The sequence below is a fragment of the Brachyistius frenatus genome, unplaced genomic scaffold (genome assembly GCF_029030835.1).
Source record: "Brachyistius frenatus isolate BFR_SWC_R1_liver_20210118 unplaced genomic scaffold, ASM2903083v1 Contig_67, whole genome shotgun sequence".
Classification (NCBI taxonomy): domain Eukaryota; kingdom Metazoa; phylum Chordata; class Actinopteri; family Embiotocidae; genus Brachyistius; species Brachyistius frenatus.
In genome coordinates, this window is record NW_027210666.1 from 1,309,463 (window position 1) to 1,327,235 (window position 17,773).

Genomic DNA, 17,773 nt, shown 5'->3' on the forward strand with positions numbered 1-17,773 from the left:
GTGACCGGTGATACTGTCTCATCTTTGTAGCTGCTGGACATGCTGAAGTTCTACACTGGTTTTGAGATCAGTGACCAGACAGGAAATGCCCTGACGGAGAAAGAGATGACCACTTTGCATTATGACAGAATCACCTCACTGCAGGTAAAAGAGGGACTTCTATTATCCTTGACTGTTTAACTCTGTTTAATGTGTTTTTGCAGATCTTTTTTTTTTTGTGTCACTTTTCTTTCCAATCTACTATATGTAAGTTGTTCGTTTTTACAGTGATGGGTTGTATTCAGACACCAGTCAGTTAAAGTGTTCTGCTTTGTGTTTTCTGTCTTGCAGAGGGCAGCCTTTGCTCATTTCCCAGAGTTGCACGACTTTGCTTTGTCCAATGTAGCTGCAGTTGACACAAGAGAATCCTTGACCAAACACTTTGGGCATCTCAGGTAAATAACACCCAGAAAATATCATGGAAAAAAACAAACAAGTAACATGTCATCTGTCAGCGCAGAGATGGAGGAATGTGTGGTGGGAGGATACACATGACTGGATGATTACTACTAACCTTGCTAGCATTGGAGTGGTGTTTCAGCAAAGAGGAGTAATTCCTGATGTGTACACTTTCTGCCTATTTCCTTACAGATAGTTTAAAAAGCAGTTTTCTTTCCATTCTGCATCATGTTCAAGTATTTCTGAGCCTCAGAGGCTCCAACTTGCAATTTAAAGTCTGCTGCTAACATCTTGGTGCCAAATACTGATATTCCCCGTATCACCATAAAATCCCAGTTCAATTGCAGGAATATATGCACAGTTATCTGGCTCCTGTGCTGTAATATAACAGCACCACCCTTGCTGCCTGACTTCCCTGCTAAATGGCAGCAAGTGAACCCTTGAACAGGCAGCTGGTACCAGCCAGAGAGAGAGGCACGCCTCATTAATTTAATCGATTTGCAGTGGCTTGAGAATAAACTCTTTGAACAGCTGTGTTTGTCAGATCATATTAGCTCGCCAGAGAGCCAAAAAACACCCTCACTTTGATGAACTGGTCTGTGTGGGTGTGTTTTAACTTGTGCACGTGGAAATGGGAGCGAAAAGACATAGAGTGATTGTTAATTTGTAATTACTTCGCGGTCTAACCTTCCTTCACGTTAAATATCTGAATGACATTTTAAGATAACCGACCCTGAACTTGTACAAGGTCTTTCAATCAGACACTCTGAGTGACTGATGACTTATTTGTTTGTACACTATCATGTGATGTCTTTATTGGTCCTGATTGCTCTGAGGTGTTGGAATAACTCAATTTATTTTTGCTGTCCATGTTTCCATATTTTTGACTTGTGTGGTGGATTATAAATGCTAAAACCCCACACTAAGTTTCTTTGAGTCAGGCAGAGGGTTATGAGCCGAGCCGAGCTGAGCTGAATCAGGTAAAGACTTAGCAGAACCATTTCGTGTCTTTCCAGAAGCTCTGCTCCTTTTCCCAGAATTAGGGTTTTGAATATAGCAGGAGCGGCATTGTTCTCTGCCCCACAACTGTCACCAAAGCGGCTCCTGGATAACTCAAAATATGCCGATCAGATTTAACGAGGCACTTTTCATCCAAACAACTCGCGCTAATGCCAGTTTATTCCAGCTGTGCTACCCATGAGCTTAGCTCCCAGTCACCCGCCGCTCTGAATTCATCTGCTAAGTCCCCCAAACACACAAACGCAGCATTATTGCATAGGCTGCCCACACTTAGACAAACCCATTCTCTCAAATATACACACTCATTCACATTCACACACACAGACACGCACTCATTCACACTCATACACTTCTTTCAGTTATGTAAAACATATTGGGTGTCATTTCAGGCCAAAAAAAAATAAAAATATTGAATGCATGATCAAAGGGAATGCATCACAGTGAAATGTTAGCAAAACCTGCAGGAATCATTCATTGCTACAGGAAATGTAAAAATAATTGGTGTAATTAGTAATGGAGATTATTTCTTCACTGTCTTGTCATTTAAAAGGATGTGTAGATTTGATCAACTCCACTTCTCATTGAATCTTGGTCACTATTCTGAAGGTATTATATTATGAAAGAAAACAAAATATGGTGAAAGCATACGCCACCTACAATTTCGGCAGATTTAGGCATCCTTAAAAACATGCATCATAGTTTTTATTTTATTTAAAAAAACCTTTAAAACAAGAAGAGGGTTTGTCAGGCTTGTGATATTATCTTATAATGTGATTGTGTGCACAAAAGTCTAGCTAACTTAATGAAAAGTGCCATGAACTGACCAGTAAATACAGACCAAATTATAGTGTATATAGTAAAGTTGCAGTTTCATGGCTAAGACCAAATCTGTACATGGGTCTAGACAGCCTTTAGGCTATAGAGTAAAACTCACTGTAGACCGATTTCAGTTATGTCCTCATCTTCACTTTACCCTGCCAGTGGCTGAGCTGTCAGTCGTGACCTGGTCCAGTCATCTCTGTTACTCAGAGTGAGTTGTTGTGCTGCTGTTGTTTTTTTTTGCTAAGGGAAGGAATGTCCACATGACCCATGCCAGGTCATCCGTTGGGCCACTAAACTGCAACATTGGCAGAATTGCCACCCCACTGCCCAAGCGTGGCATCACAAGTAGCAGAAAAGGATGCACATACACGGTTACAGTTGGTCAGTGCCACGTGTAGCTGTCCTGGACTGTCACAACGTGTCCCCACCCTGTCCTTCGTCCTGCACCAGGCCTGGCCTGTGTCACAGTGTGTCAGCCTGATTAAAACAGGTCTGTGTGCAGAGAGCCACACCTCAGCTTTCTGAGATGGAGATGGGCTTTGATTTTCATAATCCTGTCTCATCAGTGCGCCCCGGCCCCCTGAGCACACGCGCTTGACAGAGCAGGAGCGCAGTGTCAAAGCCAACACAAGAATTGCTTTGTGCCGCAGTGCCACTAAGCACAAAGAATTGTATAAGGTCGTGTATCTTCACGCATACAATGGTGACGGTATTTGAAAAAAAATCTCTGAAGGAAGAGGGGAGGTAGTGTCCCAAAAAAGTGGCTGGACCGACATGTTATTTTTTTTATTTTTTATATAAATATAGTGCACAAAAGCAATAATATATCATCAGGCTGTTTCCTAAAATTGAGGTGTGAGTTGCAATCAGATTGTTCATGTTGTGATTTTAATCTGTATCATTTCAGTCATTACCAAATCATTATCTATGCACAGCAACGAGTTATTATCTGCTTATTGGCATGCTCGCTCAGGAGTATGAGCTAAATTTGTAATTTGCAATTGCAAATTTTTTTTAGCTGACTAACCACTTGTTTATCTCCTGCCTCTCTCTCTCTTAGTCCCAACATGCTCCACCAGGTGGCCTCATATCTGTGTCTGCTGCCAGAGCTGCCTGAAGGGCAAGACACCACCATTGAGAAGGAGGTTCTCCTTGAGTTGCTGGTAAGTGCAGTGTGTGCAGCTTTTATCATACTGTCAACGTGAGTTTTTGAATTTGAACTCCAGAAGTAATTCTTCAAACTAAACTTAAAGAGAAAAGCTGCATATTTTCTGGTGTCTTACCTTTTTATTTGGTCCCTTTTATTTATAAATCAAATATTAGAATATTTATTCCAGACTTTTCAGGCAATTTTTAATGTATCAGACTATACATTGATGAAGCAATACATCAGGTATTGCTTGCTTGTCAACTGGCAGTATAAAAGATGCATAATTATTGTTGGTGAAATGTTATTTTCCAGAACATTAACTGGCCACTCAGCGCCACGGCATAATAGGTTTTGTGAATCACATTTTTAAGTAATTAATTTAAGCTCTTGACCTTGGAATACATATTGTATCCCCTCTTCACTGCCCTGTCCCTCTTGAATTTGCCTTCTAATCCAATTACTGCTTTATGTGGTCATTGGTGTGACGTAGGGTAAATTGAAGACAGTGCTGATCAGATAGAGAGACATTTATGTCTCTCATTTTTGTAGTATCTCTTGAAAAGCTTGAGCTGAGTTGATTGTGCTCTCTGGGTGCCCTTCCTGCACTCTCCTGATTTTCTTTTTGAAAACCTCTCCAGGACTCCGCAGGTCCCGCTAGTCCCCCCAATACACACACACACACATGTGCTGTACAGTAGACCTCTTCATCAAAGTGGGTGTTTCAAGGCTGTCCCGCGGTTATTCATGATTACCCATTAAAGGGATGGAGAAGAGCTGTTTCGTAATTATCTGATTATATTCTTGCACTAGACTTTGTCAGGGGTTTCATTTGTGTGTGCCCGAGGTTGCCCCCGACAACCAAAATCTCTGACTGGGTGAGTTTGATAGGAGGAGGCCACAGGACTAGAACTCTGCCACATGGTAGCAAAACAGCCACGAATGCAACAGAACTCATTAATATGCTTATGGAGGAGTTGTTACACTAGTCCCAATGTTAGGACAGTTAAGGCTGTTTACTTCGTCTGGTGGAACAGATGAGCTGGTTTGGATTCAGCCGCAGATATTACTCTACTTTACATTGGCGATAATTCATGTTATTTATCAGTTTTCCAGAAGAGCATAGATACAATAGCAAAGACAGTTGTGTGCACATCCACATAACCTCAGTAGGAAAGGTGCAGGCTTCAAAGATGAATGCAGTTACATAGATGCGTTAACCTCACACTGGAATAGAAGCCATTTTGTTACTGCCCAGAAAATGCACCCCAGCAAGGTCACACAATATCTCTAGAGGTGTGTGTTAAACCTCTGTGTCCAATAAAGTTAAATAAAACATTGTTTTAAATCAGTGTGCAAACATCATACAGATTTGATATCATAATACCTGCAGAGATTTTGTTGCCTTTGACAAAATACGTCTACATGTTGTCATGGCTTCTAGTCCTTCCAGACATAAACGGATGTAAGCAAATGCAGTTTCCTAGTATGATAACTCAAAATGTATTCTTCACCCTTTAGTTGTAGCATTTCTGTCCACTTCAGCACACACATTGATCAACTGAAGTCGGTAGAAAAACTACATTTCCAATGAGAAATGATAAAAAGCGTCACCAGACTGGTTTGAATGACTGGATTTTTCTTTTCCTAAAGATCCTAAACACTGATCCGAAGCAGAGGGGAATTTGTTCCGTTAACTTCTCTCTGTACATGTTCTCTGTGTCCCTCTCTCTCTCTCTCTCGTGTTGCATGACAGGTTTCCCGTCATGAGCGCAGAATCTCTCAGATTGAGCAACTTAACCAGATGCCCCTTTATCCAACAGAGAAGATAATCTGGGATGAGAACATTGTGCCAACAGAGTACTACTCAGGCGAAGGTGTGTACTGTAAATGAATGTGTGAATTACGACTGTGTTGGTGTGTCTGTGTGAGTTGACACGCACTAGAGCGCATGCTAATTTCACTGTCCAGTCAGTGCCTCATACTTATTAATATACACCCATGTGTTCTACCATATCTTATTTTATTCCTTGTTTATTGCGGAACGCTCTTTACTTGTCAATGACACATTCAGGAACTCGTATGTCACTGACAAGTCAGGCACCATCTGTTAAGCATAATACGCCCATATTATCACACATATATTTGCAGTAGTCTGTATAAAATCATGAATTCTATTTGACTTGTTGTAAGTTAGTGTGCTTAATTGCTCACTTTTTTATTTTTTTTTTAGTTAAGTTTACAGTGACTATCTGTATTCATTTGTCCATTTGTTTATCTTTTCAGGTTGCCTTGCTCTACCAAAGCTGAATCTCCAGTTCCTGACCCTCCATGACTACCTGCTGAGGAACTTTAACCTCTTTCGTCTCGAGTCCACCTACGAGATCAGACAGGACATAGAAGATGTGGTTTGGCGTATGAAACCATGGTGAGATGTCCTTGATTTTGTCAGCATCAGAGAAAACTTGATCCACAATATCATGTTGTTTTCTTGGTAAGAAAAACAAAACAAGAAACATACATTGATAAGCATCAGTGTTCATTTTTCTCAAACAAATTCCTACCATTAACTCAGCTACAGCACACTTTGTCCTTTTATTTCAATGAATGAAGATTCTTATCCTCTATCTGCCTCTCACATGGTAGTGCAGCACATTGATTATATTTTATTAAAAGACCATGGCATTTGGTACACCACATTTGGAAACCCATTGCTTAACATAATAAGTGCTCCCATTATGTCAAGTTTTGTACCAACTTGCTTGTCGTTGTTGCAAAAGTAAATAAGTAAGTAGTGCCATGTGCTGCCCTAAATCCAACTGATTTCAATCTTGACAACCACCCACGGCGCTTGTCTTCACTTCTTGTCACGTCTGTCCTTCTGCACAGGCAATCAGAATATGGTGGCGCGGTGTTTGGGGGGTGGGCCAGGATGGCTCAGATGATCACCGCTTTTTCCATAGTAGAGGTTGCCAAGCCCAACATAGGGGAGAGCTGGCCGGCTCGTGTCCGAGCTGACATCACCGTTAACCTCAATGTACAAGATCATATCAAACACGAGTGGGAAGGTAAAAGTGGCTGACTTTTTTTTCCCAGAGCTTTATTTCTGTCAATATATTTTTTCAAATAAATTTCCTTGCAGTATTTGTCTATCTATTGTGTATGTTTTGCATGTCTTCCTATTTTACGTAATCCATTTTGCTTCTGTGCAGTAGATGAAAAAATAAGTGCAAACAATCTGATCATAAAACACACCCTCTTAACACGATGCTGCATTATCACCCTCTTTTTCCATAGTGCCTTGCTCCACCTTACTTTTCCTATTTCTTCTTTTATTATGCCTCCTAACACTTCTACTAAGCGGTTTATAACCTCCATAAAGTCCTCCTTTACCACTGTATTCCATCCTGTCAGGCCTTGACTCATGACCCTCGCCTTCCTCATGTCTCTTTGAAGACATTCTATTTCTGTGTAGCCTCTGCTGTTGAGCCTCTGTTTTATTTCCTGATCATTTTTCTTTCTCTGTGTGGCGATAAGGGCACTATAGATAAAGCTTGACAGGCTTGAAGGACTTTGATTCACTGGTAACATTAGAAAGCACCTCGAAGCCTCTGACTGTCTGCTGTCGCTCTCCAGAGAAAGATACAGATTATACGTTCCCAAGCGAATTTATCCCAATGATGTACCAGATTAATTCATATAGAAAATTAATACTGTTGAATTAATAAAGTCACCACTGGATTTAAATAAAAATGATCTATCTCAAATTGATGTCAATCTCTTACAGCCACTTTTGCAGTTGTAGTTTTTTGTCTAATTTCAGAAAAGAAGGAAGTATATCTTCCATATTTTCCCTCCACTTGGTCTTTTCTGACCGTAGAGCTTCATATTTTAAAGATCAGGCAAATGCTGACAAGGTGGTTTGTCTCCCATCTCCATACTCCCCCCACACAACGACTCTTGTCTCGCTCCCTCTTCACGTTTCTTTCTCTCCGTGTCCTTTTCTTACCCAAAGTAAGGCTTTATCTCTTTTTTCCCCATCTGCATATCGCTAAAACTTTTTTTATTTTCTTCTTTCTCTCTCCATCCATCCTCTTTCCCCGCAGGCCTGCGGAAGCACGACGTTTGCTTTCTGGTCACGGTGCGGCCCAACCTGCCTTACGGCACCCGCTTCGACCGGCGCCAGCCCTTCGTTGAGCAGACCGGCCTGGTGTACGTGAGAGGCTGCGAGGTGCAGGGGATGCTGGATGACAAGGGGCGAGTCATTGAGGAAGGTACGCTCATATGTGCTTCTGCCCGCATACGTACACACACACACACACACACACACACACACACACACACACACACACACACGCACACACACACACAGACAGACAGCAGTGACACATGACATCCATCCACCCGTCAGTCCCATACACAATCCTTACCTATTAATCCTCAGGTAAAGGGGCCGGCGGGTGTTGTCATGGTGACAGTCACACTGAGACCTGACCTGTTGCCATTAACATTCCATTAACCTGAGGTCAACAACTACACCTCGGAGCGACGAGCCCTGCCCTCTGCTTTATTTATTGGACTCACCTGAAGAGTTGCATTGGCTTTATCTGTACGAATGTTTCTGGAAGAGAACGCTGAATGTGCAGAATACAGTAACGTGTCATATCAGCGACACTCACCCCATTGTAGCATTGCAAAACTGATTTCAACACTGACTGAAATTTTATGTTTTTCTAACAAAAAGAGACTGTTTTGTGTGTCCCCACTGGAGCGATACCATCAGACCAAATTTAAATCTTTGCTCATTCCTGAAAAGTCAAATATATTTATATAGTAACACAATCTTCTCTGGTGTACCGAGTCTTCCTCGCAGCTCTAAGCAGTCCATCTTAGCGGTTGATTCACCTAAGTTAGCCTTTGCAAGTTTTTGCCTTTTTCCTCTGACAGAACATGTGTCCATATGCAGAAGCAGCCTTTTCTCCCTATCCTGTCTCATCTGTTTGGATTAAATATGCAGCGGGCAGGGCTTTCCACATAGGCTTTATGCCGAGGAACATTCCCTGCCAGTGCCAGCTTGGTTAAACTTTAAAATCCTCAAGTGGGATAAGTGGTACTTTGGCGGGCTGGGTGGTGGGGTGATGTCACATAAATGACTGGGAACTTAGTGGGGATATGGGGAGACACAGGATGCAATGTGCATTTTAGGACACTAATTATCGACTGCTATCCATTTTTATAAACACTGCTCTTCTCAACTGTACATATTGTTTGTGACTTAAATGAACTGTGCATCTGCCTTTAAGTCCCGCACTGATTTAATTTCACCTTTTCAGTTTACAGTTTAATACAATGGGTCATACTTGTTGTAATTGCTCACGCACCTTGGCCCAGCTGTCCACATTGTTATTGCATAGTGGTGAGGGTGTAGCTTCCACTCTTTAAGCTATCACCATACTCCTTTTAGCAAGGGGATTTGATGATCCCACATAGCTGTACACATGTGCACACGGGCGCACACATCAGAAGCAGACAGGATTGGTTTCACTCTCCTGCTCGTGCCTTGCAGCTCCGCACAGAATCTATTTAGAAATCTGAATGCTGCACCACACAGGCTCCCAGTGGGAATAAGCTTAAAGCCTGTGTCAAGCAGCAATTCCTGTTCCTCAGGAGGTATTGATGGTACTGTAGTAAAGCAAGCTTCAGTTAGCTCTTTTTTTAAAAAGGATTTATCTCTTAATGTAAGGATAGGATGGAGATAGTAATTGAAATCCTAGTTTTATATCTGAGAATTAACTGATTTAGATTCAGTTATATATATTTTTCCTTCTAAAGCTATATACCCTGCCTTTTTCTGTTCTGTTTTACTGTCCTGGCCTACATTTACATTTTCTTTAGATTGTAGAACACTTTTTAAATAGTGTTTTTAAACTCTTTAGGTTTATTAATTCTACTGTATATTTATCTATGCAGGTTATTATGACTTCAATGCTGAAATAGGTTTCTCTCTGCTATTCTGGTCTAGGACCTGAACCAAAGCCTAAGCTGCGAGGAGACGCCAGAACCTTCCGGGTATGGCTTGACCCGAACCAGTACCAGCAGGACATGACCAGCAGCATTCAAAGCGGCACCGAAGACCCCTATGAGACTTTCAACATCATCATGAGACGCAAACCCAAGGAGAATAATTTCAAGGTTTGGACTACAGGCTGGAGCACAGACATCAGTCCTCCCTGCAGATTGTATTTGAGTGCTTTATCTTCGGACCTTGAGCTCTGGTCCAACCAACAACACCCCTGAGTGATGTATCACACATATTATACTCTCTGGGGTATTGTAGCTGTAAGGTTGGGGCCAGGGCATCTTTGAGATTGCTGCCCACTCAAGGCCCTCCCAATGTTCGCCCCTCTCTCTGCTTTAAGAATCCCCCTGTGGCAGCAGACCCATATTGTATGTCAAAAGGTTATTATAGTTTCTGTGGGGAATCATGTCCATGTTATACAGTAGGTACAACGTGCAGGTTTCTTCAGAAGGGTAATAAAAAGGAAATCTCTGCTCAAGATTTAATTTGAAGACCTGTTACTCACACTTATTTCAAAAAAAGTCTTTATGCAGGTCATGATAAAGTTAACTCTTATGTTGCTGTCCTCCATTTTGTTCAGTGTTTTTAGAATGGTAACCATGCACAAAACTCTTCATTTTTTTTAATCAATTTGTTTTAGTTTGAGAGCTTCTCATTACAGCTTTGTCAAATCTGCTGTTTCTAATTCTGAACACCCATTTCTGTCTTTCACAGTCAGAGCAATGACAGATGTTTTTGAAGTGTTTTTTTTTTCTTTTTTTCTCCTGAATTTGAAAAGGGCAGGAACTAATGGGTATTCAAGAAACATTCTTCTCCATCTTTGATCTGTGACATTCATAAAAGTAAACACGTTTCCCCACACACTGTTTGATGCACTGGGTATTAGACAGTTTGCAGCTCATTAAAATATAATTGACAGACTTACAAATTACCTGCTGTCCCATCAGCCCACCACAAAGCTATTCTTATCCAGCTAAACTAGCTCTTGTGGGATGGTTGTCTGTTGTCTGATGTGCCTCATTCAGTAAGATTTTTCTCCTTCAGCTTCTTAGTTTTTACTTTGCAATCTATCGGTTAGATATCTGTCACATGTTTTTCTGCCTCTCTGTTTCAGGCCGTGTTGGAGACCATCAGGAACCTGATGAACACAGAGTGTGTTGTCCCAGACTGGCTTCATGACATTATCCTGGGCTACGGTGACCAAGGCAGTGCGCACTATTCAAAAATGCCCAATCAAATCTCCACGTTGGACTTCAATGACACCTTTCTGTCCCTGGACCACTTGCGGTCATGTTTCCCTGGTTGCAACATAAAGGTCATCGAGGAGAACCCTGAACTGCAGGTCCCCCCTTTCAGGTGAAAGTCAAAGATCCAATGAAGAAATAATGAAGAGAAACTTTTTTGTTAAGGTCAACTTAACTCAAATCAGATTCAAATATAATCATTACTATTTTCTTTACTTGCTGTAATAATGCTGCTATAATTTGTGTATTGTATGAAATTGTATTCTATCATATTGTAATAATGCCTATTTTCTGTCTTTTGCTTGACCAGAATCAAGTTTCCCATCTCAAATAAAACAGACAAAGTGAAGAAGAGAAAGGCTGATGAAGAAATGGAAGACAAAGAGGAAGACATGACCTTGACTGTTGAACCCTACGTCACCCCCAACCGTGGACCATATCCCTACAACCAGCCCAAAAGGTGAGAGGTCAAGACCCAGGTCATTCTCATACACAACTTAATGACTTGGACAGAGCTTGATTAAAACATTTATAGTCAGTGTACTGACCTCATTACTGAGGCACTCTACCAAACTATAGTCTCTAGTGTAATAATGACTTCTTATTCTAGAATTCCTGGCTCAATTGTGAATCATAATATAGCGCATGTTAAGTCCTTCACCTATATTCAAAAATATTTTCAATATAAATCAGTATAAAGGTGCAGTCCTTTTAGCTGTGCTTCTTGTAGGTGCACTACTCTGAGCTTGACTATTTTGATTTGGTTGTCTGTGCTTGTCTCTATGGTATCCGACCTGTTTGCCATGCAATGTTGTGTTGCTGTTTTGGTTGTTGTTAGGCCTACATTTATAGATGGACATTTTAATGCAATTAAAGGTGAACGGAAAAGGCTTTAATATTCTTGTATTAATTACAACACCACAAAATACTTGCGAACATTAAGGTTCATCCAGCGGTGTTTGAGCATTTGCAGTTTGCTCTTTGGGTCCATGAAGAGACCCCGACTTAACAATCTTTCAAGATGGTCTCAAAAAGCATACTCAAAACTACACTTGCTGCATTGAACATCTCTTGGAAAAAAACAAATGAAAACATCTGAATACTAATGTATTTATGCTGCTGAGGCCGTTCAGTATCTCAAGAATATTACTCGATTTTTATTAATATCAGCAATGTAAATCTCTTACAGGAACACAATTCAGTTTACTCCGACGCAGATTGAAGCCATTCGAGCCGGGATGCAGCCAGGACTAACCATGGTAAGGATTTCGTATTTAGAGTTCAATTGCTAAGTTCCTCACATATAGTTAGTAAAATTTTAATTTTTGATTTTACAAAAAGTCCCCCATCGCCATCATTTAAGTAGTGTTGACAAATTTCACTGAAACCCTCTCTGTAGTTTTGTCATTGGCATTAAATAAAATAGACCAGAATATAGATGCACCAATGTGTGCGCACATCCACAACCATGTCACCGCAGCCTGCCATTGTTATGTTTTGACAAAAGTGCTATTTTGATGTGGTGATTTGAAGCTGGCAGCGTGATCGCGGTTATTTATTGTGCGGCCTGCCGTGGTAAATATGGCAAAGAGGCTATCAACAGAGTCGTAAAACAACTCCACATTCATGCCTTCCTCTGCCCCTCTCTTCACCCCTTCTAACCTTCATTCTTGGCACATGTCACAGTCATTAGCAGTTATAACAAACACACACTACCTCCCGGTCTGCCTGGCTTTCATGTAGGGAAACCAAGGAGCTGATTATGTACTGATATATGCAGAAATATTTAATTGTGCTTACTATTTTTAGCAGAGATTACTCACCTGAGAGACCCACACTACACTTCCATGAATATTTATTAACTAAATTAAATGTGCTGTTCACCCTCCCAGTTAGGTGAATATGAGGTTTATTATCCTGCTAACTTGTATACAGCGATGAAGTGTTCCTAACATTCAAATAATAAGAAGGAAATGGAGGCTTGAAAAATACTTGTACCTCCTGTAGCTTTTTTCCAGTGGTTGTCTGTCCTTGCCTACAGTATATGTGCAGTCAGACTGACTGTCTTGGCATGCCAGCCAACACCACATTGCATTGGGTCCATCTGAGCATGGCTAACAATGGGGCGCTAGCCCAGCCTGTTGTGACATGCCCATGGCTTAGCTGTCACAACCACTAGGTTATCTCAAGTGGAGTGCCTTTGCAACCTAACTTCAAATTGTGCTTATCTTCTTTTTTGTTTTTGTTTCCTAGAGTTAAAAAAAATATATTTTCTTTCTTCGTCTTCACTTCCTACTCTGTCTCCAGGTTGTTGGACCACCCGGCACCGGAAAGACTGATGTTGCTGTTCAGATCATCTCAAACCTCTATCACAACTTTCCTGAGCAGAGGACCCTCATAGTCACACACTCGAACCAGGTCAACACACACACACACACACACGCACACACACACACACACACACACACACACACACACACACACACACACACACACACACACACACACACACACACACACACACACACACACACACACACACACACACAGAGTCTCTAAAAAGTTTTCCTAACACCCTCCTCAAATAAGTGAAGCTGTCTAGAGAATTTATAGCCTGTGCTTAGAACTGCCCATTAATCAGGCGATAGTCAAATCCAAACCATGAAGGAAAAATTTCAATCTAAGCTCCCCTGTGCCCTGGTGTTCCCCCCTCTGTACTTAATCACAAAGTAATCTGCTGTTGTTTTTCCACACCAGTGGAAGGTTGCCAGAAGGAACCTTATCCACAAGAAGTATAGCACCATAATTATTCTCCTGCAAGAGTAATTTAGATTTCTTACAGAAGCTTACCATATAGCATGCTAAATGTGTATCTAGTTTAGATATGATACACATCAAATGCACACATCAGAGAGAATATTTCCCATATCTGACAATGTTTACTTGTTCTTTCCTGCTTCATTGTAACCCAGGCTCTGAACCAGCTGTTTGAAAAGATCATGGCTCTGGACATTGACGAGCGCCACCTTCTGCGTCTTGGCCACGGGGAGGAGGAGCTGGAGACGGAGAAAGACTTCAGCAGGTGAGGACAGCAGACGACAGATGGACACATGCACACAGACACACACGCACACATAGATCAAGGCACCGAAACGAACAGAAAAGCACATGTGAAAGCTGATACAGCATGAATTCCCGCATACACGTGTGAAAGTAAATTCAGCAAATGAGCAGACTTATAGTGCATCTGCATTGCAGAGGAAGTTGACTTTGCACGCATACGCACACACACACACACACACAATATTATCATTGTACACACACACATACATATGGAAGCAGCTGCTCACATACATAATGAGTCTGAGCAACACAATGACAGGGCTACTCGATACTCCCATATGCCAGGCCGTGGACCTGGTTTGTCTTCATTAGGCATCGTTGGACTCTCAGACCTTTCCGCCAGTGTAAGGGATATATCTCTGCAGCCCTGCGCTCAGAGGCAATGCGTGCCTGATTAACCCGTTCATCGCTATATTGGACCACAAGATCAGATCAGACCGGTATTGTCCACTTTGAGAATCGTTTTTAGAAAAGAAGAGCATGGCAACAAGCTTTGTAGAAAGACTTATGTAGATTTACCTGTGACAGGGTAAACCTGAAAATGTTATTACTGTGTGAAGTGTTTGCACATTTCATTCGACAATTTAGAGATGAAATCAATCTTTCTTAAAGTTTGGGTAAAATATTAATTCAAATCATCCCAGTTCCAAAATTTGTTTCAATCATATCAAGTCTGTAGTTGTAGTTATGGATGAGCAAGATGAAATGAATATGCATAACCATATGCAACAAATTCTGGCAAATCCACAATATGGTTGTGTAAATGTTAAATATAAACAAAATGATTAAGTTTAATGGGGAAGCCGCTGAAATAACGTTTTCCTTTTCCTACCACAGGGATACACAAAGCCTTTTAATTAATAATTCATTTACAACAATGTGATGGAATAGTTAAATAAATTCATGAATAAATAAATAATTACATGAATAGATACATTTCATCTTAGTTTTCTAAGACCATTAGAATGTAAATTTTACTCTTTTCAGAAAGGAAGCCAATTTAAATCAATAGATGGAAACAGAACGGCAAATAACGATTATTTACATAATCCGTAATGTGTTGATTATTTTCTCGATGAATTGATTAGCTGTTTGGTCTTTAAAATGTCAGAAAATGGTATTATCATGGGAACCAGAATATATTCATGTTTAAGGAGCTGGAATCAAGGAATTCCTCCTTTTTTTTTTCATTGCAAAACTACTCAAGACGATTAATATTATCAAACTAATCAATTATTTGTTGCAGCTTAAGAGGGCAACATTACCTGAGTATAATTTGATGAAACTAACACAGCTTTTACACTAGTTTAAGAACTTTTTTTTAAGACTCATGAACCAGCCGGTGCTGCTATAACTCGTGTAGAACCAGTGAAAGGGAACAGAACAAACAGCTTCAGACAAGAAACACCAGAGTCCTGTTAAAGGATCCCCAATCGTTCTGGGCTCTCTCAACCACTCTGTGTGTATGAGTGTGTGTCTGTGTGAGTGTAATGCCTTGAAGGAGAGTGACTCAGTTCTTACTACTGAGATGGGAAAAGAGAAGGTGGGGTGGCTGTGCATTTTAAGCACTCCTGACAGAGTTGAGGAAGGCAGATTATCTCAAGATACCCAAAACATTTACAGTTCTACATGACCGCTGCTATATTTAACACCCTTATTGAATGACTCAGACTGAAGCGTAGTTTTTTTTTTTTCTAGCAAGACTTTTTAGCCAGCTCCTGAATATAAATAGCTTAGTCTCACTGAATATTCATAAAAAATGTATGCTGTGATTATTTAAGGTTTCCTTATAGCTTAAATTCTTAATTACCACCTTTTCCATCTGTGGTACTGAGTGAATTACACCCTATAGCTCTTAGCATCACTTCTAAAAGACCGAGGGAGGGGTTATACATGTCTCTCATTTAATGTACCATTTGTATGACTGCTGCTCAGAGTGAGTGCACGAGTGTAGTATGAATTGTCTTGTATGAAAACTGGGGACTGCACATGAAAGCAGTCTCTTACATTATTAAATTATGCAGAAACACAGATATAAAAGGAAGAGCAGCATTTAATATGTTCCCGCCTGCCTGGCAGCTTCATAACAACATGCAGACTCCACACTTCTTCCACCCCAGTGACACGAGCAAGAGGAAAGAGCCAGGAAGTTTTAATTAACACTGTATACCACATAAAAAATGGAAGGCAGTGCTTCTCTGAATGCCTAACAAAGGGGAAATTGCAGCATCAATTAACAATGCCTCTGTGCATTTCATAATACATTTTGTGCTGTTTTAATGAGATTTTTTTTTTAAGTAGATCTTGGTGGCAGCCCCAGGGGAAGCCATATTTACTGGATAGTCTATGTTTGTACCGCAGGTCGTATGTAAAGAAAACCATATTTGCCAACAACGTGTCATGATGCCACTTCAGCTTAAGGTGGAAAACAAATCCACCATCCTCATCCAGGTCCAAGCACAGCTGCTGCTGTTGTATTGGGTTTTGCATTTATTAGATTTTACGCAAAATATAATTCAGTCTTATTGATAAATACCTGTGTATCTATTTTAGGTTTTCAGTATTAGGTAGTGGCTGACTGCATTACAGGTGTGTCTTCCTCACAAACAAGGTCATTTCCTTTTTTCTTTTTTTTTTTTTTTATCTTATTTTATTCAGGCCAAACAGGCAAAGCAGTGTGATCTTCTTTGAGTCATCTGCTGACTGAGAATCTTTGCACAGGATCTAAAAATAGAGCCCACCTCTAGTATTACCCTGTGACTCCTCCTACTTCCTGTCTGTATGTGTTGTCTCATTACCATCTGATAATTTGAACAGTATTGTTTAGCTGCACAGTAAAATGCATTATAGAACCTGAAGAAAATCTTGTGTACCTTCAGGGACAGCGATTGCCCTCTTTAACCTCCGTACATACCGGAATTTACTCTACTTGCTGTTTTTAGTGTTTGGCAAAATAGGTGGATAGTACCTTGCCCTATTTTTGATATCACCTCCGCCACCTCACTGCTTTTTGAGGAGGTGCAGATGTCCCTCTGGATGGTTGCCAACAAAAGAATCCAACAAGAGAGTGTTTCGCATTATCGATGACGTGTATAGAGTATGTAGAGCCTCTTTACTACATGAGGAGGTGTTGTCTGCAGCGGAAGACAAAATCGAGAAAATTACATGATATGAAAACAAGTGGAGTCGAGTAAAGCCGGTACTTATACCTATATGTTATTAGGTATCTAGAATCAATACCCCACGATCAAGTCAATAATTGTTTCTGCAGGTCTTTGTAACTGTGTGTTTATCCTGACACATAAAGGTGAACTGTTTTGTTGACCAGCTACACTGTGCTGTCTCCAGGTATGGCAGAGTAAACTATGTCCTGGCCAGAAGACTGGAGCTCCTCAGAGAGGTTGGGAGGTTCCAGGAGAGCTTGGACGTCCCGGGAGATGTTTCCTACACTTGTGAGACTGCTGGACACTTCTACCTCTACCAAGTAAGACCATCACCAGGCTTGCATGGCTGCGTTTCTGATTTTGCACTTGGGTTCATATTTTGCATAATATTCCATCAAGCTGAAAGTCACTTCATTTGTAATAACACACAGGTTTACCAAACCCTCTCAAAAGCCCAGATGTTATTTGTTTTCAGTCAGCTCCTTCTTTCCTTCCATCTGCTAGGCATCTAAACATCCTTGAAATGTATGTTTGGATTTTGGTATTGATTTGCAGGGAGGGAGAGTTTTGGGGATCCAAGATATATTTTGCAGAATTAATTAGAATGGATTTCTGTAATGTTTGTCCTGTTCCTCCGAACATTTTTGTCAGTCAAAAATAGACATTATTGAAGTTTTCATTCCCCAGACTCGCTGCTCTTTTTGCTTCGACTGCAAATATTAAGAAACCTTCCCAA

The 17,773-nt window shown here is 40.8% G+C and overlaps 1 protein-coding gene across 1 annotated transcript in view; it reads left to right on the forward strand.

Annotated features, from left to right (window-relative positions):
* The window catches only part of aqr (aquarius intron-binding spliceosomal factor), a 51,602-nt gene that overhangs the window by 7,149 nt on the left and 26,680 nt on the right, over nt 1-17,773 (forward strand). Inside the window, exons 13-26 of the mRNA XM_069707158.1 lie at nt 31-144; nt 331-434; nt 3,341-3,443; nt 5,184-5,304; nt 5,714-5,855; nt 6,317-6,495; nt 7,534-7,701; nt 9,450-9,619; nt 10,621-10,862; nt 11,061-11,210; nt 11,940-12,009; nt 13,058-13,168; nt 13,723-13,832; nt 17,222-17,357. Of these exons, the coding sequence (XP_069563259.1) occupies nt 31-144; nt 331-434; nt 3,341-3,443; nt 5,184-5,304; nt 5,714-5,855; nt 6,317-6,495; nt 7,534-7,701; nt 9,450-9,619; nt 10,621-10,862; nt 11,061-11,210; nt 11,940-12,009; nt 13,058-13,168; nt 13,723-13,832; nt 17,222-17,357 (1,920 nt within the window). The remainder of the gene's footprint in view (nt 1-30; nt 145-330; nt 435-3,340; nt 3,444-5,183; nt 5,305-5,713; nt 5,856-6,316; nt 6,496-7,533; nt 7,702-9,449; nt 9,620-10,620; nt 10,863-11,060; nt 11,211-11,939; nt 12,010-13,057; nt 13,169-13,722; nt 13,833-17,221; nt 17,358-17,773) is intronic.